Source organism: Biomphalaria glabrata, chromosome 14 (assembly GCF_947242115.1).
Source record: "Biomphalaria glabrata chromosome 14, xgBioGlab47.1, whole genome shotgun sequence".
Lineage (NCBI taxonomy): Eukaryota > Metazoa > Mollusca > Gastropoda > Planorbidae > Biomphalaria > Biomphalaria glabrata.
The window spans coordinates 23,593,483-23,620,837 of record NC_074724.1 but is presented as its reverse complement, the minus strand read 5'-3'; the positions used below and the strand labels follow the sequence as shown (position 1 = coordinate 23,620,837).

The window sequence follows — 27,355 nt, the reverse complement described above, 5'->3', positions numbered from 1 at the left end:
CTGTTAGTGAAAACAGTTCCGCGGACCCAATATTTGAGCCAGACGTGAAAGATCAAGAAATACACGAGAAACTGCTCTTTACCAAAAATTTTACAATCATACTTAAGGCTATTTAATGAATTAATATTTAATGTTTGAAGACTACTTCACAGAACAACAAATTCCTGTAAAAAAAAACATAATATCCGTAGCATCGGATGATCAAACATGCGCAGACACTATACAAAATGTCCAGTGTGTTTGATGATTCCAGTAATAAATATTAATTGTTATTTTAAGTGGTTTAAATTTGAATTTTTAACAATAAAAAAGAAAGTTCTATATAACTTAAAATGCAGCTTTAAATTAATTGTTCATTCTTCGACTTAGAAATTAGTGGGGGGGGGGGGGTTTAATTGCAAATATGCAATATAAGCTAAGCAGGGGGTCTACCGAAAACCAGAAAACATGTCAAAGGGTCTACGAGACAAAAAGTATACACCCAGGGCCGGATTTAAGTACATGAAAGCTCCGTGGCAGGTTATCCAGACCCGTCGAATTAAAAAAAAAATTTGATTGTGTTCCCGTGGACAGTAGCATTTCCTGCCCTTCCTTAAATCCGGCCCTCGATACATCTATGGTAGTAACGCGATATTAAGATGGTGTTCTCAAGTACTACAGAGTGGAATGTGTATGTGTGTGTGTGTCTGTTGAGTCACCTTAGCCATTCTGGAATGCAGTTGTGAATTCTGGGATTTCATTGCCTAAAACTTTCAAATGAAAAAAAAATGCACTTAAAAAATCTAAAAGATGACAACAATGTATTGTGTCAATATTATGAGTCGGGAGTACAATACATTCGCGACGTTCTAGAATTCATGACTGTATGTTTATTTGAATAAAAGTGAAAGTGTGGCCCATCTAAAGACACTTAGCAGCGCTTATGGAAATGTAGGACTTAGAAACGCCTTGCCAATGCTGTATAATAAAGTCTGTTCTGTAATCTTTGAAATATTTGAGACATTTAGTTTGTTCTCTTTATTTGCACAAGTATTCTCCTTTTGCTGGTCTTTAGAGTTTCATTCACCTTGTCAGCCATGTTAGAGAGAACATTTGTCAGCGAGAATTCGGGCTACTACCCCCCCCCCGCCCTTTCTCACCTTGGTGATCAAGTGTTAGACCAGGGGTGGCCAACCTATGGATATTGCGTCAAAAGTGACGCATTGCACAATTACAAGTGGCGCATTTCACCCCGAAAAAAAAATCAAGAAAAGTATGCCTGTTCTCAAAAAAAGAATAGCTGATTTCTAGAAAAAAATATATTCAACAGAAATTTAATTGACTAGCTATTACGACGCCCAAATCGATCAAAATATTTTTAAAACTATTAGACCTAAAAAGACAGAACACGTTGGTTTAGTGAAGTCATTATTTGTTTTCGTTGGATATGTTGTGTCTGTTCTTTCTTTTAGTTAGTATTGTACATTTTTTGTGTTACCTAATTAAGCTTTATGTCTATAAAAAATGATGCTAATTTCAAAATTTTTAAAGAAATTACTGGCCATTAAGTCACTCTAAGAGTCTAAGGAAATACCAGATGGGCAGACATATTTCAGGTAGCAAAGTCATGTCTAGGAAATCATCAATTAAATAAAGGTAACTAAATTATACTGAGCAGCCAATGACTGGTGGAGTTACTGGAACTGTAATCTTGTTCAAAAGAATTTTAGATTGTCCTCTTCTGAGATATTACTTTATTACACCAAGATCTTTTATTGCCAGAAAGGATTTGTACTTGTAAAATTTTCAGTGGCGCATCTGAATGAGAAGTGAAAACAATTGGCGTACGGAAGCAAAAGGTTGGCCACCCCTGTGTTAAACACTTTTCTTCAGAATTGAAGATTATTAAACCTTAGCTATTATGGCTGGTTGGGTTCCAATCAAGGCGAGCTTGGGCGAGTTCAAAGAATTTTATTTCAAATTTAATCTCTTACTTTTGTGGAATGTTTTTTTTTTAATTTGCAAATTAATGACCAACAATGTTTAAAGTACCTAACAAAAAATAGTTGAGTAATTAAACAAGCCAAAAAAATGTTTTTTAATACTTTAAAAGGGTTTATCTAATGGGAAGAACTCCATATTTACTGTCATACATCACAATTCTGTAAATATATAAATTGCTAATATTTAATTTAATTACCAAATTTGTAAATTTCATTATTGTTTCATTTCTTTCGTTAGGACCAATGAATAATAGAGAGCAAAGTTTCAACTTGATCTGAGAATGGGAAGTGGGAGACACAACGTGTTCAAAATGTGTACCAGACAGACAGAGTTCGTGATATAAACTTTTTAAAAAAAAAAATGTCTGTATAATAAATAAACTTTTTATTGTGTTTTATTTCTTGTATCAGGCTTCATTCACACACTGGTCTCGTGAAAGTTATGAACGTAATTAGTTGTTAAAAGATGTCAAGAGTTCGGGAGGTGGGGGGTGGGGGGGTAAGGGAGAGTCATTTACAATCTACATAAGAATAATACAGTCCATTTTATCTGGACTTCAGCGTTTTCTTTTTTTTAAACTGTTTGTTGAACTATAGCTGCTATTTAGAACAATGGCCTCCTGGTTGTGCGGTATCGCGCTGGACTGTCGTTCGGTCGTTTCAATAGTCCCAGGTTCATGCCCTGCCAGCTGCCACGTCGTCCTGCGGAGGTTTGGACTAGGAAGTAGATTTTAACCCTGGAGGAATATAAAAAAAAAAAACAAAAAAATTAAACAAATTTATACGGCACTCCACATAGATCAATCATAACAGTATTTCGAAAGGGAGATAATTCTAATAAGAATACATGCACAGTAGTTTTTCAAGTTATGTACCTTACATTACAAGGACTCAGAAAGAAGATGAAGGAAGTCATTTCTTAATAAACTTAGTTAATCAAATGAAAGGGCACACATCTAGATTATAATAAGTCCTATCTTCGAGTCCGAAGATTTATGAGGAATGCAGTATTTCCCGTGGCTACGCAGCCCCAGCTGCGACCTACATATTTTGCCACAATTAGCGCAGGCAAAACCATTGTCCGCCGGTGGTCGATTTAGATTTTCTTTTCGCCGTCTACGTCTGTTCTCGACAGTGGATTTTCTTTTGGTCTCAAATGTGTATCCCGCGGCCTTTGTAAGTGACCTCTTGCTGTCTTGTTCAGAACCAGGTGTTCTCTTTATGTCAGTTAAAGCAAGTTGGCGCCTAAGCTGGTCTTTAAAGCATTCCCGTTGGGCACCTCTGTTACGTTGACCACCATTCAGCTCACCAAAAAAGACTGCTTATGACATACCATGCGGGATACGTTCTCTGCCCAGACCATAACAAGTCCCTCTATACTGTCCATACCGGCGTTCGCAATCTAGATTATAATATCCCTAAAATTGTGGAATAATTATTTCATCTTTGCTGGTCGCAACTAGGTTTGTGTAGTCATGTGAAACACTGCAATCATCCTTAATCTGCAGGATAATTAGACTTAGAGCCACCATTGCAATAAAGTGAATCTTCAAAAAAAGGAAACTCTTGTTTATTTTACGCACTTCATAACGTGCATGTAATCGGATTTTATTGTATTGATTTCTCATGCTGTATTGAACTGTGCTCACTAGGAATCTCATGTGTATATGTGCTCTAACCAAGACTTCGTTTCAAACAAATGTCAATATGAATTTCTATTTCTTAGCTCAGATCACCGTTCAATTGGTGGCAACATTGGTTCTGGGCGGTATTAAAGGTAAACATGGCAACATTGGTTCTGGGCGGTATTAAAGGTAAACATGGCAACATTGGTTCTGGGCGGTATTAAAGGTAAACATGGCAATATTGGTTCTGGGCGGTATTAAAGGTAAACATGGCAATATTGGTTCTGGGCGGTATTAAAGGTAAACATGGCAATATTGGTTCTGGGCGGTATAAAAGGTAAACATGGCAATATTGGTTCTGGGCGGTATTAAAGGTAAACATGGCAATATTGGTTCTGGGCGGTATTAAAGGTAAACATGGCAAAATTGGTTCTGGGCGGTATTAAAGGTAAACATGGCAACATTGGTTCTGGGCGGTATTAAAGGTAAACATGGCAATATTGGTTCTGGGCGGTATTAAAGGTAAACAATCTACTCACAGAGATAGATTGATAAGATAGATACATATATACATAGATAGATACATAGATACATAAATACATTGATACATAGATAGATAAATAGATAGATAGATGCATAAATACATAGATAGATAGATAGATGGATAGATAGATAGATAGATAGATAGATAGATAGATAGATAGATAGATAGATAGATAGATAGATAGATAGATAAATAGATAGACAGAGAGACAGACAGAAAGACAACGAATAGACAGACAGATTGACAGACAAACAGGCAAATAGATAGACAAACAGACAGCTATATAGACAAACAGACAAACAGACAGACAGATAGATAGATAGATAGATAGATAGATAGATAGATAGATAGATAGATAGATAGATAGATAGATAGATAGATAGATAGAGTGATTGATTGCTGATTGATTGTTTGATTGACTGATTTAATACAAAGCGGTTCTGTCTCTCCTACAGACATGTGTGTCAACTACATGTGTATGTACCGTCTGTATGATGACAAAGGTCGTCTCAACACTGACCCCATTAGTGGACTGCACTGCAAGAGCGTACACCTTTGTTTCTTTGAGTACCAGCAAAGCGACAACTCCGTCAGGCTGCCTTTTGGTCTAGCTTTCAACATCACGTGAGGCTGCCTTTTGGTCTAGCTTTCAACATCACGTGAGGCATTCAATGTAGAAACTCAGACTGTGACTCTCAAAACCATCCACTTGTTTTTCAAACGTTAGCTTAAGACGCCCTTTATAACTAAAAAACTTTGCGCCCTATTACCTACCTAGGAATCTGGAGCCCAGGCGCAAGGCTATTTCTGAGCCTCAAAAAGTCATTTCCCTCGCGCCTACAAAGTATTATTTCCCCTGGCGCAGATCTAATAAAGAGAGACATGGAGACAGTTTAGTCCTTTGCTTGATCGTTGTAAGATTATTTTCGTGATTAAGAGTTGGGTGAACGCATGGGGATGGGGGGGGGCGTGCTAAAAATCCAGACTATATATAGACTATAATATATAATATACAGAGAGAGATAAAGAGATATATGGAGGGTAGAGAGAAAGAAATAAAACTACGGGGAATTAAAAAGTTGTTTTCTGACATATTATTGTATTATTCTAGAGCCTGGTCCTTTTTTTGTTGTGGTAGAATAACAAAGAAATAATCCTCCGCTCCCAACTGGCCAGCCACTGACTCAATAGGTTGAGTATTTGAGTGATAAGAGTAGAAGACCTACCTGCTGCTAAGTGAGTCAGAAATGTTGAGAGGCCTCGGCCGTTTCATGAGACAACTTTATGGCATTAAGATGTCCTCCCTCAATCAATTGTTGTTTCATGAGACAACTTTATGACATTAAGATGTCCTCCCTCAATCAATTGCTGTTTCATGAGACAACTTTATGGCATTAAGATGTCCTCCCTCATTCAATTGCTGTTTCATGAGACAACTTTATGGCATTAAGATGTCCTCCCTCAATCAATTGCTGTTTCATGAGACAACTTTATGGCATTAAGATGTCCTCCCTCAATCAATTGCTGTTTCATGAGACAACTTAATGGCATTAAGATGTCCTCCCTCAATCAATTGTTAGTTTCATGAGACAACTTTATGGCATTAAGATGTCCTCCCTCAATCAATTGTTAGTTTCATGAGACAACTTTATGGCATTAAGATGTCCTCCCTCAATCAATTGTTAGTTTCATGAGACAACTTTATGGCATTAAGATGTCCTCCTGACGGCATGGTTCAAAAGGATCTTCAAAAATCTCCCCTATATTGTATATGGAAGTAATTCCTTGTCTTGACCGACTGATGATTGGATTCATTTTTTTTCTTGATTTGATTTTCTCAATTGATTTATTTTACAGATCATTTCAACGTTTTCGAGTTGACCTGAAACTTGTCCCGAAAATGAAACTAGTGGCTTCGGTGCAAATACCTTTTTTAAAGTTTCAGTCTATTGCAAGCCGCTACGGATCTCATCGGTAAAATGTTCATTGCATATCAACTTTTGACTGTATTAACTGTCTGGGCCCTTAGGACACTTTTGTCACAGTCTCTTTCGTCATGGTAAAAAAGTGAATCGTTTATTTTGGCAACATTTCAACATCCCATCAAACTGAAAGTTGGCAAATAAACTCATGCTGCCTAACCACATATTTTATTACCAAGATCACTTTATTAGTTATTGAATTCCTTTAAACATTTTATTTTCTTCCACAGCCCAGTGTTTCATCTATGGGATTCAGGGGAAATAACAATAACATTGTATTTTTCCTCTAACTGAGTATCACTTTGCGTATGCACCCCCCCCCCCCATATTAGACACACTCTTTGCTTATTTAAACTATCTAAAGTATTTAATAGATCTATACCTTAGTGCAGGGGTGGGCAAATTACGGCCCGCGGGCAACATGCGGCCCGCCGGAGTGTTTTATGCGGCCCGACGACACGTTCAGAAGTCAGGTGTGCCCACATTATATACTTATAAAAATGCAAATATATTAAAAATAATATAAATATAAATTATTGAAACTGTCATTATAAAAAGTTTCAAGCAAACGAAGACTATGCTTATTGGCTCAATACACTCAATTCAAAACACAATCTCATGCCAGTATTTTTTCAATGCTATGATGTTGAATGGTGTGTATGCTTGGAACAAAATGGCAAGGGTGACAACTGGTGGAGCTCGATCTTTGACCGAGTAAAATGGTTGGTTTTTTTTTAACACCCCAACCAAATACTTTAAACAGGAAAGTTTGCATAAAGCTTCATGAAATTACGGCCTTGTCGCAGTTATACATATAACTGTATAGTAGAATTAGTTCTCTAATTGATAGTGCGGCGTTGATCACTATATTGATGACGTCATTACATTATTAATATTTTCTGTGTAGACTAGAGGACTGAGCTTTTGTTGCTTGTCACAACTTCTAGTGACGTAAATTTAGTGTGTGTGTGATTTGCGTCATTTATCGTCTAGTACAGTCTCTCCATTTTTTGTACGTTGGTACAGATAGACGTGTTTTGAGAGCTCTGGAATTTCTCCTTGGTTTTTGTTATTGGATAGCCTTAGCATTTGCCTTGGACATTTTCTTGTTGGATTATCTTGACCCCTGTTTAGGGTGAGTTTTATTTTTCATTGTATAGTTTTTCTATTTGAATTCGTTCGTATTTGTAAGTCTATAATTAGACTAGATATAGATGATTAGAAGAATCCTTTCTTTTATCTTCTATAGGGTTTTAGCGTCAAGACTAAGTTTTAGTCGTAGTCTCAGTTGAAGACTCTATTTCAAGTATTAGTGTCAAGTCTATATGTTAGACTCTGTGTCAAGTCTCAGTGTCAAGACTTGTTTATTCAGTCTCAGTTCTATATTGAGAGTACAACTTTAGGTCTACAGTCTACAGGACTGAGGTCTTTCTCTCAGTTGGTCGTCTGGTGTGCACGTGGATTTGTACATGAGTCTGAGGTTCAAGATTCCAGACTGCGGGTTGCAGTGGTCAGACCTGATGGTGTAGTGTCAACTATGAACTTCTACTTTTTGGAATTGTCGTCAGTGGACAGTACCTGATCTAGAGGCTAGATCTACATATATTACCAGTTGTTGTTTTTGAGATTGAAGGACTATGTGATCCATTGAACTACTTATTATAGTTAAGGTAATATACTATGTGTTTCATAATTATATGAATGTTCTATATCTAAGGAGACTAACTGGATCATTGTAGATTACATATTATTACATATTGATATTTCATACTATTATTATCAGTCATCATGAATCAGTCATTTGTAAATATATCACAAGAATAAATTTTATTGTTATTTACATCATACACTTAGTTTATTAGTTTATCTACAACTATATGTGTATGATGTGCTTGTCAGGCTGAACTTGAGCCAAAATATTATAAGTTCAGAAAATAATAACAATAATACAAATTGAAATAATATTTAATATTAATAAATATTTGCATTGGAAATATATAATAATAATTTGATAAATACAAGAATACAAGAACCTGACAGGCCTCGTAGTACTAATGTAATCGAAATATCAAATTTATTAGAGATTTAATATACTGATCACAGGTAGCTCCGATTATGAATAAAATAATCCAATATATCCGCTATCTTAGCATGAGCAAGGTAAACAAGAACACTATAAAATCTGAGGAAGAAATTGTTCTGTTACTTGAAGGACATTGAATGTGACCCAATAATTCTAATGAAGAGTGGAAGACAGATTTCATGTTTCATAATTGCCATAGCAATGAGTTTTTGCAAATAAAATGTAAATGGATGTTAAATCTTTTCAAACAAGGCCTTCCCTTATCTACAGGCAAGCAAAAGAAAACAGGTTTTGTCATTTTCCTTTTGTTGAAAGGTGAAATTATTTCTATTGAAATGATTAAAAGTACTTTTGCAATTTATAAAAGCAAATTTTAAGACGTCAAGAACCGGTTTTTAATACCATTAGCTCACCATTTAGCGCAGAAGCTGATTTAGCTCCAGAGGACATAACTCCGAGCAAAGAGAATTTCTAGTCAGTACTTCCACAGGAGTCTTGTGAGTGCCAGAATCTGTATGTCAACACTTTAAAAAATGTGCTGCTGTTCATACTATTTGTGTACACATACATCTGTTCTTCTTCTTCTTCTTCTTCATTCTAATTTTATATGTTGGAAGGTTCAGATCAGTAATCCTATATCTAAGATGAACCGCGCAATGTTTTCCAGATCAGGCAGTTCTCCGAATAGTTTTGGTTCTATAGGAGGGCTTTGGGGCCAGAGTCCTGTTCGGGTCTCTGATTTAGTATGCACCATTTAAGGACCATTGTCAGCATTCTCTGGTGATGCTCCAAAAGGGCAAGTTTCGCTCGTCCCGACATTTAACTTCCGGAACATATATTGTCTCATCCAGTGAACAAGCATTATATTTTGGGTGGTGGAAAACTAAACAAGTATAATTACTGGTCGATTTTGCCTGACTGTAATTTGACAGCAGTCACAAGGGTAACAACTAGTAAGCTAGTTCCATAGTTCCGGAACATTATGCATGAGTGTAAAAAGTAAAATACTCCACATTAAGTACAACTGTATATTAGTGGGGTTATTGTAATATAAAAAGACAACAGCAATTAAAAAAATTATTAATTGATTTCAAAAATTGCTAACTCTTCTTGTAATTCCTTAACGTGGAGTGTGGAAAAAAAGAAACGTGAATATAATACAGTGTAACTATGAATTAAAAGTTAGCTAGAGTATCTTTCTAAGTTGTATATACATATGCGGCCCGCCATTCCCAAATTTAAAGAAATGAGGCCCTCGATCCAAAAAGGTTGCCCACCCCTGCCTTAGTGGATGTAAATTTGTTATCTAGTTAGTGTTAATTGCATTTAAAATCATTGGATTATAAAGACATCATAAGGAAAATTGAAAAAAACTTCCAACATTCTATCATGCCCCGTATCTGTCGTGATGATATCGTTGAGCGCTAGTAAACCAAAGTGTTACCTTTCACACCTACCTCACATCCATATTTTGATTTCCTTTCTTTTTTGTATCTGCAAGAGAAGGTTGACGTGCAATATAGACTGGCCGAAGGAAGTAACTTCATATAACTTGAAAACATGTATATCTGTTGTATTCGGATTTCCGAATTATGAAAAATTGAATGATCTTCATTCTTAGAGATTAAACAAAACTACACTGCCTCCTTATTTATAATATATATATAGGTGTGTGGCTGAAATAGATATGAATACTTAACTTTTATACTGCTCATAAATGCTGTATAATAAAGTAAACAAAATTGCAAGTCACAAATTTTCGTTTCATAAAACTCTTTAATCGGCCAGTCTATATAATATTCTGCGCTTTGATCACTTTTTGTGTTGAAGATCCGGCTTAAGTTTTTAAGCAATTAAATATGGTAAGAAAAAGAAGGGAAAGCGATATAGAAAAAAAAAAGGAGACGATAAAAAGATGTCAGAAAATATCCTGAGTAACATTGAAGAGATTTTGAGATGAAATATTGAAAGATACTGCCGAAAAAAAAAAACACTTTCTTCAAACAAAAGAGCTTAGCAATAAAAAGAGTAGAAAATTATCATTTACCTTTTAAAATACATAACATTACAACACCAAAATATCTAGCTATTTATCAAAAGTGGGAGGCGCGGTAGCTAAATAGTAAAGTTTAGCTTCCTAATAGATGAGTCCTTGGTTCGAATCCTGGTCAAAACTGGGATTTGTAAGATTTCGTGATCTTGAGGGCGCCTATGAATCCATCCTGCTCTAAATGGGTACCTACGTTAGTTGGATAAACGGAAACCTTCGTTAACCTTGGGCCACAGAAACAGATGACCTTTACAACCTAGATTGTAAGGTTTGGATGGAAATATCAACAGCGATGGCACGACCATCTATCGAATGGCTGCCTAGTCGTGTGTAGGCGCTCTGGACTGTCGTCTTGATAGGTCCAAGTTCAAACCCTGCCCGCTGCCACCATCCGCCGTCATGCGGGAGTTTTGGTCTAAAATGTAATAATCTAGAGCATCGGAAACATTTCAGACAAACAAACGAAACCAGAACATTGACATATATTGTTAATGTCGTTGCTTCTTTTGAATTGTCTTAACATAGGACATTTTTTGTTTGGACTATTCCAGGACTTTCATTAAAACTCTCTTAGATTTCGCTCGAAACAACAACTTCGATGGCCTGTCACTGAAATTTCTGAACTTGTATGATACCGTAGACGTTGACCGTGTTTCGCTGGCATCACTTCTTACGGTGAGGGATTGGAACGTATTGTACAAAATCGAGTTAGGAAAACAAAAAAGAACGTAGATTTCTGTCTAATATTCTGAGCTATTAAGAACATCTAAAGAAATTTAAAGAGAAATATATTAATTGAATTGTTACATAGTTCCTAGAAATGAGAAAAATGATGTTAGAATTCTCAGGCCAGAAGTTTTTTTTTTTTTTTTTTTTTTTTTGGGGGGGGGGGGGAGGGCGGGTCGATATAAGCGGGCCGCTCTAATTAAACGTAATATGCTACTAATCAAGGACCAAAATTATGTTAAGGGAGCGTTAAAGGGGGGGATGCAAAACTATTTTGTGGGATTATAATGCGAAGGATCCAATATTCAAGAACGGCTTCGGTCGAAAAGTATCGGAGAGCCTTTCAAATATTTTAATAACAAGCTGAAAAATCGAATATTTTCTAAGGTTAGGGAAAGATAAGCGATACGGAAAATCGAATTCACGGGCAAAAACAAGTATATGTTTAAAGAAGTGGGGGGGGGGCGTTATAAAGTGGGTCGTGCCACTTAGACTGAACTGATGATAGAACTCAATGTTTTATAAGAAGGGGGCATGGACGTGGCGAAAAAAAAAGGGGGGGGGCAAAAATAATATAGACTACACATGCCAGAATTGAATATTGTTTGGGAGGGCGTTTTAAAACGGGCCGTTTCAACGAAGCGTAACATATATTATATAGAATACATTATGCCGAAAATGTGATTGTTGAATTGCGGAAAGTTTTATTGAAGAGGGAAATAAATGTGAGCATTGCGATTTGCTGGATGTAATAAGAAAAAAAGGTTCGTGTCAAGAATGTTCAAGAGCCTTTCAAATATTTAATAAGATTTGAAAAGCAAAATAATAATAATAATTATTGTAATAATAATAATATACTGGGATAGCCCTATTTTGACCGACAAAACGGTAGATTTTAATCGCCCTGATCTGATGTTTATTTATTTTAAAAAAAGAAAAAAAAAGTTATTGACATCGCCTTACCTCTGTCTCAAAATTTAAGAAAACTGAAATGGAGAAACAAAGAAAATATGGAACTTAGGTTTGGAGATTAAGCGTCTATGGAAGTTATCTAAAATAACAATATACTTCATTGTTATATCAACCGAGGGAATAATGACAACTGACCTGACTGATACCTTTAATTTCCTGTCAGAGAGGGGCGGTACTACTGCAGACCTGTAACATCACCAGAAAATTCCTCAGTGGACAGTAATAAAGGGACTACAATGAATTTTGTTTCTCTTTAGCGAAACTCGACCCAGGCAGCGACGTTTCTAACATAATACTGTCCTGTTGGCTCATATTTCTCACGACTATGGCCAAATTTAAATTCACGGTACCCCCGTTGCGGGGAAGAAGAGGAAACCGTGCCACATTCTGTTTGACTGTCCCAGACTTGCTGATCTCATCTCGACAGGTCTGGAAAACCAAAAATTGTCGACCATAGTTGAAGTGAGACAAATCTGCTTACTTTCACTAACTCTTTTCTCATCTCCCTTGAAAGGATAATGGAAGATTCTCTCGGTAGTATGAAGGTACTGCAGGCATTGAAGGAAGAAGAACTACCAACTTGCGCTTCGCGTACGACATAGATGATCTAGTAGGGACAAAAGAACTAGCCGACTTGGTGATACGCACAGAAAAGACTTCTGCACCATATGGTATGCAAATAAATGCCGAAAAATACCAAATTATGACCAATAGCCAACAGGAATTTAAAAGGACATTAGTATTGGAGGCGAAAAGCTGACTAGTGTCAGTAGTTTCAAATAAGTACAGAAAAAACAAATCATACCAATAGCCAACAAGGCCAATCAGTGACATATTTCTACATTATTATATTCAATACATCACTCTTCGCAACTTATCTTCCTCTAATACTTTGTTTATTTATTACCTTATTGCATTGCATATTGGGATTGCATACCAACACCATCGAACGCTGCATAGAACTTTAGAAAATGGATTGCGACAGATGCCACGAACAGGTCACTACCTAGATTGACGCTGTCACACATTTTAACTGCCCAACAGAACATGCTCAAAGAGTCCGCATCGATTAATTTCTTTCACAGGTATGTCGGTTACAAGTTGAGAACCAGTAAGTTAACAGGTGTCCCACGCCAAACTGGCCAGCAACTGGTATAGACTTGTTTCTAATTAAAAAGCTAGAATATCTTACAAAAGGGTTCAGGGTGCTTCAAACGAAGGCTATTCTTTAGTCCACTCTGTGCATGTCACCTCAACTGCAAAACTAATCTATCGTATGATTGTGTGATAAATATAGAAAGCAAATTGTACAACAATAAATTACGCCAAATACTTTTCGATCACGTTTTTCTTTACCTGTTACATCTTTAAAAGTTCCCATTACAGATCTTATGTTCTGTTAGGCAGATGACCTAAAGGTCTTCTGTTTCTGTGGCCTATGGTTAACGAGAGTGTCATGAGGCCAGCAAAACCTACATATTTTGCCTTACCGGCACAGGCCTAACCGTTGTCCGACGGTGATCGATTTAGGTTGACTTTTCTTTTCGGCGCACAAAATGCAAAGGACAAGAGAACAGCGCCGGCAGAAGAAAAGCGTCACAGAAAAAAAAAGCAAGGCCAAAGACAATAGCTCCAACTCCAGTGTGCAGCCGAACGTTCCGGGCTTACAAAGGTCTCACCAGCCACATGAGGAGGCACAAAACCCCAGTGCAAAGCCCTCAGCTCCCTGGATAACAAAAGTGGTCATATATATATATAGATAGATATATATATTAGGGGTGCACCACCCAACACTATTGCGTGTCGATGCCCAAGGAAAAAACAATGCGTGATGGTTAACACAAACAACTATACACACTACACTAGGACTACATGTGTAGGCTCACTACGTATATCTGACCAGGTTGTTGGTCCGAAATTCATGAACACATACATCCAACCACTATACAAGGCAGATTGCACTTTACTTTTCAGAGATTTACATTAGTAACTAGTTAAATATATACTAACATATTTACATTGACCCTCCTACACACATCCTTTACAGTTGGTGGCATCGTAAATGCACACAGACACACTCAGGCTATACAGATTTATATAACTACTGTTAAGCTTGAATAAATCAATCAGTAACAGAGTTTAAAACAATAAGGTATTTAAAAGGAAAAAAATTAATACCAACCAATATAGGTATGTTATTAACAGTTTCGTAAAATGTTCAGCAACTCAAGCTATTGACAAGACATTAAGGTATCCGGCTCCGGCTCCGGCCGAATATCAAATTTGAATATCCTGTCATATCCGGCTCCGGCCGGATATAAAAAATACTATCCGTGCAATTCAATGTCAAGTTTTTTAGCTAAAAAATCTATTTTTCCGGTGATATATATATATATATATATTCAATGTCAAGTTTTTTAGCTAAAAAATCTATTTTTCCGGTGAAGTTAGGTGACCCTGGAAAATCGTCATTCGACCCCCGAGGGGTCGCGACCCACATGTTTAGAACCCCTGATCTAGACCCTTAAGAGATTTCTAAGGGTAAAAGCATGAGGAAAAACGACTTCATATTTTCTACAGATTTATGGACTACACAATACTGGCCGCCATGGACATGGCGCTCTCTGTTGATTATCCTACACATAATGCCCCACTAACGGGATCAACAAATAATGTGGTAACATCCTCTTTCTTTTCTCTCCCTCTCTCTCTCTCTCTCTCTCTCTCTGGCTTGGTCATGTCCTCTGAATGGAGGATAAACGTACCCCTTTATGACAACTTACTACGGGATAAGAAAAACTAGTCGACCTCACTAACGATATTTGAATGTAATAAAAGGGGACCTCAAAGCAGTTGACAATCAATATTAAGACCTAGACCTAGACCTAGACCTAGACCTAGACCTAGACCTAGACCTAGACCTAGACCTAGACCGCGCAATGTGGAGAAACGTAAGGACAAAGAAAGCGATAAGGCATTGGCCTAAGCTCTGGAAGTAAAGCGTGATAAATGAAACATGAATAGATAGATAGATAGATAGATAGATAGATAGATAGATAGATAGATAGATAGATAGATAGATAGATAGACAGACAGACAGACAGACAGATAGACAGACAGACAGACAGACAGACAGACAGACAGACAGACAGACAGATAGATAGATAGACAGACAGACAGACAGACAGACAGACAGACAGACAGACAGACAGATAGATAGATAGATAGATAGATAGATAGATAGATAGATAGATAGATAGATAGATAGATAGATAGATAGATAGATAGATAGATAGATAGACAGACAGACAGACAGACAGATAGACAGATAGATAGATAGATAGATAGATAGATAGATAGATAGATAGATAGATAGATAGATAGATAGATAGATAGATAGATAGATAGATAGATAGATAGATAGATAGATAGATAAATATGTTTGATCCCCAGGTTAGTTCTCTACGTCACTGGCTCTCTAATAACGACACACGTAGAAAACTGTTCCTTGGGATCCCCTTGTACGGAATTCTTTATAACTTGACGGATTCTCAATTAAACAGTGATGTGGGCGCTACTATTATAAGTGCTAGAAAGGTAGGTCACTTTAAAATGTGTCTAACTTACAACAAGTTTAAATGACTATAGTGTTATTAGCCAACTTTGAAAGTGGATGAACCAGCTACTAGTTGTATGTGATCAATCTCTCCTTGAATACCATGGGCGTTTAGATATGGAATAAAAATGATATTGAAATTCTGACTCGCTTCATAAATGATAAATCTTGCAGCTTGGAAGATTTAGGTGCAACAACTATTTACTATTAATAGTAACAAGAAAGGATTATGGGAGGCTATATATAGACAGGAAGTGATTATTCTATCTATTTTATAACAGTTGTGCATGGAGAAAGAATGCGATTTGTATGTAAATAATTTAAATGTTTTAACGAAACTTAAGAGGCAGTATTTTGTGTCATTTATTAGTAGTGTCACAACATGCAGATGATATGACGTGTTGTTATGCCGGGGATTTTACTTGAATTCAATAATTAACAAAAAATGACGATCTAGAATCACAATTGACGATTCTTTGATAAAACAAAACTCTGGAACTTTATTTAAATATAACGTAAGTACAGTTTATGTACAAATTACAAATCAATGAGCATGAAACATATTACAAAGGCTTTTCAAACAGAGCTCTTAGAAACGTGACTGTCTACAAGGACATTATTTTATCGACTGGCGTTACTTTCTTACTCCCCGCCAATTCTCTGGCGCTAACTCTTTTCAAAAAATGTCTTTGTTTAATTTCAAATCAACCAATAGATTTCAGACATACTAATCACGTCCCTTGGGTAAATCCTGACGTGTTGTCAAGTGTCTAAATTTGAGGGGTAAATCCCGAGGCTCATGTCGAGGGCTTATATTTTCTTTTAAAAGTGAAATGTACAAACAATTCTATAATGTAATCTGTGACATATTACCCCCCCCCTCCATTTAGCATTTGTATGGTAATGGAAATGCTCATATGTATTAAAATTATTTAAATATACACAAAATACCATACATGAAATTATAGAAAAATGGTTGAGGTAACATATGACAAAATAAAGTCAACTTGGAGATAAAAAAAATGTAAATGCAGTGAATAAAATTATTGATGACTTTGGACACCTGTTTCACTATTCAAGTGGTTATGAAAATGAGACAATGCTTGTCATGAACAATATCAAAAGTTGTACAGCGCATAATACTTGGATAAATTAAATCTTGAATTGAATAGGTTACTTCTCTTCATGGTGCCTTATGATGAAATTAAAATATGACAATACAAAACTGATATACTACACCTGTGGAAGAAATATATATATACAATTATGTTAAGAATTAAATACATCTGGAAAGTGTGTCAGCGAAGACATTCTCACGTCCAGGAATTGTCTTGACCTCAAATTGGTAGTCTGTGAGTTGTAGACTCCAACGAGTTAAACGACTGTTCGCTAACTTCTTTGAGTTCAGAAATGCTAGTGGTGCATGATCAGTTAGGAGTGTGAAATGAGCACCTAGTAGATATCTGGAGAACTTGGCTTTGGCCCATACAATGGCTAGACATTCCCGTTCGATGGTTGAGTATCTGGTTTCAGCTGGTGACAACTTCCTGCTGATGAAAAATACTGGGTGCAAAGTCTCTTGGCATTCCTTTGAAGTGTCTTGGTATTTCTGCATTAGGCATGCACCTATAGCTGAAGATGAAGCATCTGTGGCGAGGTAAAATTGCTTCTCTGGATTCGGAAGTTTGAGAATAGTGTCTCTTGAGAATTCAGCTTTAATGTTCTCAATAGTGGTATGTAACTTTGTAGACCATGGAATCTTCGTTGGTTGTCCTTTCTTAGTGAGTTCCATCAATGGAGCTATGAGTGCTGTGTAACCTGGTATGAAATGTCTGTAGAAATTACACAGACCCATAATACTTCTCACTTGCTTTTTACTGGTGGGGACTTTGATGTCTAGTATGCGTTGAATAATGTTCTCTTGAGGTCTCAGCGAATTGTAGCTGACTTTATAACCCAGGAAGGATATTTCTGACATGGCTAGTTCTACCTTACTAGGCTTTATGGTAAAACCATGTTGTTTCAGTATGCTGAAAACTTCTTGTAGTCCTTTGATATGTTCGTTCCATGTCTTATGGAATATGCAAATGTCATCTATATATGACACTGTGTCAGAGCGATTGCCTAGTATGCTGTGAATGGCTCTATTAAAGGTGCTGCTGGCGTTGACTAGACCAAATGGCATGAAGTTGAAATGGAATAGTCCATAAGCTGTGGTGAATGCCGTAAACTGTTTGCATTCTTGTCTGACTGGTATTTGGTAATAACCTCTGGATAGGTCTATTTTGGTGAAGAACTTTGCCTCTGAAAATTTAGTCATAAGATCTTCAGGATTTGGCATAGGATATGAGTCGAGTTGGGTTATTTTATTCAACTGTCTGAAGTCGACACACATTCTTGGAGTTGTCGTTTGCTTCCGTTTGACAAGAACTATTGGTGCAGCATATGGAGAGTTGGAATGTTCAATGATTCCTTGCTCTAATAGTTGGTTAATTTCTTGTTTAAGAAAGTCTCTGTAGTGTACTGGTAATGGGTAAGGTCTTGCTTTTGTAGGCTTGGAATCAGTAAGTATTATATTGTGTTCCGCAATTGACGTTTTGCCTGGAACATCTGTAAATATGTCTGAATTTTCTTTGAGAATGGTAGTCAGTTCTTTCTGCTTTTGCGGTGTCATTGAATTGAGTTTGATGTCTTGCCAAAATTCAGTTTGTTTGGTAGTTGTTTGTGGCATATTGATGTCGTCAAATTCGGACGTGTCGTTTTCATCTTCTTCTGGTATGACTGCAAGACATGATATGGCTCTTTCATTTTCTTCTGGGCTTGTGGTACCTTCTGTTATTGTGTTATATTTTTGTAACATGTTGACGTGATAGATTTTCTTTTTGTTGTGTATGTCTATCTCATAGTCAACATCTGTTATCTTTCTGAGTATGGAGAATGGACCTTGCCATTTGATGAATAGTCTGTTGCTTTTGTCTGGTAGTAACAGACATACTTGATCTCCTGGTTCAAATTGTTTCAGTGTTCTGTTTCTATTGACTCTCATTCTGGTATTGGAGTTTGCTATGGCTGTGGCTTCATTTGCTTTTTCACATGCAGATATGACTATGTTTCTGGTATCTTGCACATGTTGAAACGCTGTCTTGGTTTCTGATGAGATTGAGTTTTGGCGAATAATAGCTTCTTTGAGGATTGCCATCGGTCCTCGTGGGTTGGCGCCATAAACCATCTCGAAAGGTGAGAATCCTGTGGTTTCTTGAGGACTTTCTCTGTATGCAAACAGAGCTGCTGGTAGCAATAAGTCCCAATTCTGCGGATTGTCGTGTGCTATTTTTGAAATGCACTTCTTCAAAGTACCGTTGAATCGTTCGCAAAGCCCGTTGCTTTGGGGATGATAGGGCGTTGTGAACTTCATCTTGATGTGGTACATGTTCATGAAGTCTTTGGTAATGTCAGCTGTGAACTGTGTGCCTCTGTCAGAGAGGATAACTTCTGGGAAACCAATTCTGGAAAATATTTCTGACAAAGCTCTGGTGATGTCAAGCGCTGTAATGTTGACTAGAGGTACTGCTTCTGTCCATCTTGTACATGTGTCAATCAATGTCAGGACATATCGATGGTTTCTTGCTGAAGCTACTGGCATAGGACCAATCAAATCAACTGAGACTTTTTGGAATGGCTTGTCTGTCAATTCCATATCTTGAATAGGTGCCTGTGATTTGTTGTTCTTAGGTCCTTTGACTTGGCAAATATGACATGACTTCACGTATTTCTTGACGTCTTTAATGATACTTGGCCAATAAAATTCTTTGAGGATTCTGGCTTTAGTTTTGACTACACCCATATGGCTGGCGTGTGGAATGTTATGTCCTGTTGCCAGTATTTCTTTCCTGTATTTCTGTGGCACTATTATTTGCTGAACGGTATTGTCTTTATGCATGGCATTTTTCACCAGGAGGCCATCTTGAAAATATGGTTTATTTGGTAGATTCAGCTGTTTGTTTGCTTGAGCCTTCAGAGTATTTGCAATGTTGGATCTCGCTTCTGTTCTTCTTTGAAGTCATCATGTGTGAAATATGACTTGTCTTGATGGACTTCAGTTTGACCAGTTAGAGTTCTTGTATCATTGCTAGAGACTCTGGGCATGTCGTCTTGTTCTTCAAAGTTCAACAATGGACATTCGGGAATTGGAGGTGGACTTATGACCGGTAGGGATGGGCTTGATGTAACTGGGGGTGTCCATGTTGAGTGTTCTTGATTGTTGCTGGCTACTGGACTAGTAACTGGTTCTGTTGCATTCTGCATAACTTGAGTAACTGAGGTAGCCATGTGATTATTTTGGCTAACTTGTTCAGGTGCCAAATGTTCTTGTTGTCTGGACATGGATCTTGTCATTACTGCCAAACATTTTTGACCTTGCTCTATGGCATTTGTCCATTCAGTAAGTTCTTGAGGAGTGCATTCTTTAACTCCTTCTATGTTTCCAATGATTAGGTCCACTGGTAGATTGGGTGTTACTAATGCTTTTGTTTGACCACTGAAGAATGGTGTGGTAACATAAATGATGGCTTCAGGTAACTTGCTGACAGTTCCGTTGAATGCAGTGGCTTGGACGTGGTTGCCTGTGAAACGGTTTGCGTGTACGAAGCGTTCATGTACTAATGTGGACGTGCTTCCGGTGTCACGAAGAACTTCCACCTTCTTGTCTCCTACAAAGCCTGGATAAAATTTGAGACCATTGGACTTTGCAATGACTGTCATAGTTGAGTGCTCATTGTAATAGCTTCTGTTATATGAGCTTCTGTTTGGCATATATTGTGGTCTGGAGTCCTGTGAATGACTTCTGTAGCGAGGTTTGTTGTTATCTGGTTTATTGTTTCCAGGTGCTTTGTTGAGATTGTATTGCTCTCTATTGCTGTATCTTTGAGTTGGTGATGTGGGTCTATCAAAATTTTGATTTTTGGAGACTGCCTGTTTTTTCCAACATTCATGAGTTTGGTGACCCTTTTTATGGCAATATGAACATTCTGTGGTTCTGCTGCGGCATTGAGGCGTGAAATGCCCTAGTTTATGACATTTGTTGCATTTGACTTTGTCATCTGACTTATATCTTGCATTTTTGTCTTGAGCAAAGCAGACAAAATTTTCTTCAACAGATGGTTTGACTGACTTGTTTGGATAGGCTGCTTTATATTGTCTGATGATCTTGGTTAATGTCTGTATATCAGTAGGATTTCTCTCTATAATGTAGGATTGAATATCTTCTGAGTGAGCATGGGTGATGTTGTCGATAATAATATGTTGACGAAGAGCTTGGTAACTTTCTTCTATTTTTGCCATGGATACCCATCTATCAAACCACGTCGACATATTAGCTACAAAAATTTGAGGATCATCATTTTGCTGTGGCCTTTCATTATAGAATTTCTTTCTATAGTTGGCTGAAGTTGCTCCGTATTGGCGCAGTAGAGCTTCCTTGATATCAGAGTAAGTGCTGCGTTCTTTGATGGACAGTTGTGAGCAAATGTTGACAGCTTTGCCAGTCAAAAGGGTGAGGAGTGAGCTCGACCAATGTGCTTCAGGTAGACCGGATGTTGTAGCTATTTCTTCAAATCTTATGAGATACGAGTCCATATTGTCAATGTTTTCGTTGAAAGCCGATATTTTGTTCATTAATCTGTATTTGTCAAACATACTTGAGTGACCTTGAATTGGAATGCTTTCTTTATTTTCTTTATTTTGCCTTTCGAATTCCATTTTTTCTTTTTCATGTTGTCTTTGCTTTTCGGCGTCTTGCAATTTTTTTTCTTCTAATTGCATGCGTTTTTCAGATTCTTGCCTTTGTTTTTCAGATTCTTGCCTTTGTTTTTCAGATTCTTGCCTTTGTTTTTCAGATTCTTGCTCTTGATATTCTTTTTCTTCTTGTTTCTCTGCCCACTGCCACTGGTCTGACTTTGGGATTTGCTTTTCTTTGGCTAATTCTATCAATTCGAAGAATCGTTGTGTTCTAGAACTGGAAGCCATATTTAATTATTTTTTTTGTTAGTTTCTTGTATTGGAGCAAAATGTTCGATATCTGGATTTTGGCTTTATCTCAGATATAATAATAATATAGATCTAGTGACAAAGTTCTTGAAGCCTCAATTTGCTAATAAATTCTTGACAGTAGACTTGTAGTTACTGGAGTCGTATGATTGATATATAGATCTATTGAGCCGATGTACTTTTTACTGGTTTAACAGTTGGTTAAATCTGGTCTTCTTTATAACGCCAGTTATTTGATTTACTGGTCTTTTTTATACTGCCAGTTATTTGCTTTACTGGTCTTTTATATTGCCAGTTATTATGTATATTGGTCTTATTCCTTTTGCCAATTACATATAATAATAGATTTCGTGAGTTAGACGTAACTCTAACGAAAATCTTTATAAAAGAATTATCGATAACCAACTGACCTGTTAAACACAGAAATTCTGTCCTCCGTTAAATAAGAATGAAGTTCCTTTGAAGAGTTTAGAAATTGGTCCCAGATCTTGAATAAATTTCGTTAAAAGTTGTCCATGAACTTTTGTTCGTCGGAGAGTGCCAGATATGTCACAACATGCAGATGATATGACGTGTTGTTATGCCGGGGATTTTACTTGAATTCAATAATTAACAAAAAATGACGATCTAGAATCACAATTGACGATTCTTTGATAAAACAAAACTCTGGAACTTTATTTAAATATAACGTAAGTACAGTTTATGTACAAATTACAAATCAATGAGCATGAAACATATTACAAAGGCTTTTCAAACAGAGCTCTTAGAAACGTGACTGTCTACAAGGACATTATTTTATCGACTGGCGTTACTTTCTTACTCCCCGCCAATTCTCTGGCGCTAACTCTTTTCAAAAAATGTCTTTGTTTAATTTCAAATCAACCAATAGATTTCAGACATACTAATCACGTCCCTTGGGTAAATCCTGACGTGTTGTCAAGTGTCTAAATTTGAGGGGTAAATCCCGAGGCTCATGTCGAGGGCTTATATTTTCTTTTAAAAGTGAAATGTACAAACAATTCTATAATGTAATCTGTGACAAGTAGCAAAAGTGATTAAAACGGAGCCAAAAGCTCTCTAGGCTTGTGATCAACATATTTCTTTTAAAGACATTGAGAGATCGGCCATTCACAAGCCCCCACCTCCCTCACCATTGTCTGTAGATCAATCATCAATTAGAGCAGCGGTTCTCAACCTTTTTAGTGCTGCAACTCCGTAATACGATTCCCCACTAGGCAGCGACCCCCAACCGTAATATTTTTTTTTATAATAGGTATAGGTAAATGGAAATTTGCTAATGTTATAATATCGTCATCGTAATGGAAATATCTAATTTTTTTGTCATGCATTTTTATTGTTTGAATTTGAAAATGGCAAAAGCTTATGAAATTGTAATTAGTGTAAAATAAATGTGTTTATAATTAAATTTCTAACAAAAAAATATCTTTATAAGTTGGCTTGATTAACTTTCCTTTTACGTATTCACCATATTCATGAGCACAGACTTGTCTAACTATTCGAAAGTATAGCGAAACATGTGGGATGATATTAAATAGATCAACTACATGGCTACACATTTGTAAATAAGCCAACGTTAGTGCGAAGGTTGGATTCTTGTGGGAGTCTTTGAAAGAGCACAATGAATGTCATCTTCAGCATCAAGTCAACTTCTTTATTTAGACTTGATAACTAACAGGCTGGGAAACCTTGCTCCGCAAAGATATAAGCCTACTGTTAGAAATGGACGAAGAAGGCGCAACACAATCTCAAAATGGAATATGGTTGCAAACACTTGGTCTAGAATTGTGTCACTGACAAACATTTTGAGCTGCATTGCTTTTGATGAGCTCATTAAACTCTTTCTGTCTCCGGAACATCTTCAACTTTGACTTTTAGAAAGTGTTAACAGGATGTCATACACATTTGGAAGGTTGCACGCTTGTACAAATGTTAAATGACCATTGTAGTCGGTCTGTCAGATTCATTGCCCTTTTTCCTCATAGAAAGCAGATAAAGTTGGCAAGATATGTTTTAATTTCAGCCAGTTTTATTTGCCAAAGTTGAAATTTCAATTGGACGAACGGATATTTTCGAACAAAATCGAGGCACAATGTATTTGATACTTACAATGAAACATTTAATTATTCAAGGTGGCTATTATCTGTGTTTTTGCTTTCTGGTTAAAAAAAATACTTCTCGGATGATTAAAAAAAAAAATTAGAACTTTGCCTCTCGACACCTACGTAACATCAGTGTGAACTAGCAGAACACGTTGAACGCATTAAACTCAGTACAAAGTTGTAACTATCCATGGAAAAAACATGTCTACCTTTAAACAATGATGTTACACTCACTAACTTTATTTTTTTTAATCCTCTGGTAAAATATCTCTTCTTCAATATGTCACCCTCACTTTTTTTATTTCATTAAATAAATGTTCAGCATTATTTCATAATTCGTATGAGACAAAACTATATAAGTAATGTCCCTTTGTTTTGTTTTCACAAATGAAAATCATCAATGTATACCAACTATGGTACAAATATGCTTGTTAGAAACACAAAAAAAAAGTTGATGATAAATGCATTAGAAACACGAATTTACGATGGACATAGGCGACCCCTGACAAATGGTCATTCTACCCCCGAAGGAATCACGACACACAGGTTGAGAACCCCTGAATTAGAGGATCCATTAATCCTATTAATTAAACCCCGCCCAAAATAATCAGTTCGTGGAATACTTATAAACAGCTACAAATAATGCAAATAATAACGTCAGCAGGCCACGCTTTCCTCCTTAAGAAGTCTATTTAGTATGGAGGGGCTTAAATTTTATTTAGTATGGAGGGGGGGTAAAGTCTATTGAGGGAGTTGAAGTCTATTTATTATAGAGGGAGTGTAAGTTCATTTACTATGGAAGTAGGATTGTTGTTGTTTATATTTTGTACATCTGCTTCTCATCCTCAGAATATGGAAATCATCTTTTTCTTTTACCTGCATAGCTTAGCAAACAGATGGTGTTGAAAGTTCTGCAATAATTATTATTATTATAATTTTTAAAATCTTTATTACAGGAAATCGGTTTTACAATTGTGCATTACAAAAAAAAAACAATACACGATTATACAATAGCACACAAGATATACGTTCATACCCCAGTTTCTCTTCAACATTACATGCGAAATATACAACAGAGAGTTACATTTTGTTCAACAATTCCCTTGCCAAAGGAACAAAAGAGTTTTTGTGTTTATTTGTGTTTGTGATGGGTGTTTGAAATCTTCGTGTGATAGTAAAATGTTCAAATCATGAAGAAGAAACGATTCTGAACAATTGAAATGAATCGAAACAAGCAATTAGAAAATGATGACCCTTGTAAGTTTGTTTCAAAGGGAAAGAGTTCACGTCCAACTCTTTATTTTCAGGTGTGCTACTTCCGGCAGAATACAAACGTGACCTTTTCTTTTGACACTAAGGAGCAGGTTCCTTTTATGAACCACTCTCAGTTCTGGCTTGGTTATGAGAATCGTCTTAGTCTCGAGCTAAAGGTAGTAGTACCTTAGGTGTTGTCACGTGACGTACACGTCAAGGTCGTGTGTTTTAAAAAATAAAACATGTTTTGTTTGTCGCTGGTGTATTTCTAGAACATGGAGTCAGTGGCGTGGCTGTAAATTGTTTACAAATTAGTTTAAAATCTAGACGACATGATGAAGTTGTCATAAGTGCCAAAAATAGCTTTGATAGTTCCAGCAAGAGAAAGAGACTGTAGAGATTGTAGAGACTATATAAAGAGATGTATTCACTGTTAAGGACTCTGTGACTATTGTAAATGTTTTAAATATTGAATTGTATTGTTTATTTATAAAGTGTGTTTTATATTATAGTGATTTCAAGTTCTGTTGGAGTTCCTACTTTGTATGTTTGTATATTCGTCATGACTATGTTGTTTGAGTGATCATAATGTAACAAAGACACCAGAATCCCTTAAAAATATAAAAATAAATACAATCGCATCGTTACAGATGCAAATTAAAACCTAGCTATTAGATATCTTCATTTCCTACTTTTGTTGAAGTACGTTTTGTTTGTATTTTATCCAAGAAACATTCCCGCGAATCGTGCTGTGCTGTAGTAGCCAGAGCTTAACGATAAGGCTCGTCCTTGTCTGACTTTTTGGTCACAATGTTTGAGCCGAACCACTAAGACTGTTACACTGGTTCAGAATTACAGCGATTGACTTCTCTGTCCCCACGTGAGCACCAGGCCAGCTATTGGCCGATTTGAACGATTGCTCGCCTGGCAGGGGCCCAGCAATGTACACATAGCATATCAATATCAGCCATGGACTTCAAGGAGTAACATATTGAATGTATCATACGACTGACGTAACTTTAATTAACTCACTGGCGCCTGAATCGTTTGAGTTGCTTCTTAAAGTTTCTATGCATGTTGTATAATAAATGTTGATATAATGTTCTATTTATAATAATAGTTGTTAGTTTAAAAGAAAGTTTAGAAGAGAGGCCTCGAAGCATCCATTGAATCAGGCCCCGCATGTCGTAAGGCCGGCCCTAATGAGTGATATGCACATTTGTAGATCTAGTCGAATGATACTCAAGTACCCAATATTTTGAACGTATTGAACAGAGGAGGCGCCTCAGCAGAGCAAGGGCCACACATTTTTTGCATGATGGGCTGACGATGACAAAAGTATAAAAGATTATCTTTATCGTGAGGTCCCGGGATCGAATCCTGGCGAAGACTGGGAATTTTTATTTCGGAATCTTTGGTTGCCGCCTGTGAGTCCACCCAGCTCTAACGGATACCTGACATTAGTCGGGAAAAAGTAAAGGCGGTTGGTCGTTGTGCTGGCCACCTGACACCCTCGTTAGCCGCGGGCCTCAGAAAAGATTACCTTTACAGCATCTGCCTTATAGATCCAGGGTCTTAAAGGGGAACTTTACTTTTATTACTATTATCATTGTTAGTATCATATTATTACTGGATATATCATTATAGCTTTCGTAGAACTCGTCTTTAGTTACATGATCAGTGCCTTCTGGTTCACTGTCTTTGGGGACATGTATGGGATCCGGGTATCACGGAGAAGGTTCTCGTCTGCTTTAGGGGTTCTCAGTAAAGACAACTCTGCTCGAGTCACATTTTAAAGTTTCAAAAATCCTGGCAAACGTCAAAGTTTGAGTTCCTTTGTTAGGTAGCTAAGCCCGTTTAGGCCGCTCAATTTCTTTACCGAAATCCATTCTTGTACTTTGGGGACACAGTATAACAACATCAAATTATTACGAGATTCTATTAACATTTGAATACCATATTATATTTTGTCTTTCTTGGTCAGGTTTCTCTGATGATTCAATCTAAACTGGCTGGAGTGGCTGTATTCTATGTCAACGACGACGATGTCAGTGGCTATTTCTGCAAGGAAGGAGTGTTTCCCTTCATGCGTTACGTATACATGGCCTGCCTCAATATGAATTATTATGCGACAGGCTAACGTAACTTGTATTCAGCCTGATGAACTTGTGTAGTCCAATAAAATGTCAAGTGTCTCTGTTAAGTCATTGATTTTTGCGTTCAAATGTAGTCCATTGATGAAGTAGTGCTAAAGTGCTTTAAAAAAGAAAACGTTTTAAGTCAGCACTAAATGAATGCTGCATGGGAATCTAAAATAAAAGCGTTGACTCATTGGTATTTCCTTGATATCATTTCA

The 27,355-nt window shown here is 36.8% G+C and overlaps 1 protein-coding gene across 3 annotated transcripts; it reads left to right on the top strand.

The window, feature by feature from the left end:
• Positions 1–3,637: 3,637 nt before the first annotated feature.
• On the top strand, positions 3,638–27,202 carry LOC106058927 (chitinase-like protein 4). 3 transcript variants are annotated; one of them, XM_056011221.1, is made up of 9 exons: positions 3,638–3,759; positions 4,607–4,775; positions 6,009–6,125; positions 10,818–10,941; positions 12,925–13,049; positions 14,545–14,641; positions 15,418–15,561; positions 25,053–25,175; positions 26,984–27,202. In XM_056011221.1, the coding sequence occupies exons 1-9, from the start codon at positions 3,642–3,644 to the stop codon at positions 27,137–27,139; spliced, it is 1,173 nt and encodes a 390-aa protein (XP_055867196.1). In that variant the 5' UTR covers positions 3,638–3,641; the 3' UTR covers positions 27,140–27,202. The 3 variants fall into 3 exon arrangements, with proteins under 3 accessions (XP_055867196.1, XP_055867197.1, XP_055867198.1); XM_056011222.1 differs by lacking the exon at positions 3,638–3,759 and adding an exon at positions 4,026–4,129; XM_056011223.1 differs by lacking the exon at positions 3,638–3,759 and adding an exon at positions 4,032–4,092.
• The last annotated feature ends 153 nt before the right edge of the window (positions 27,203–27,355 follow it).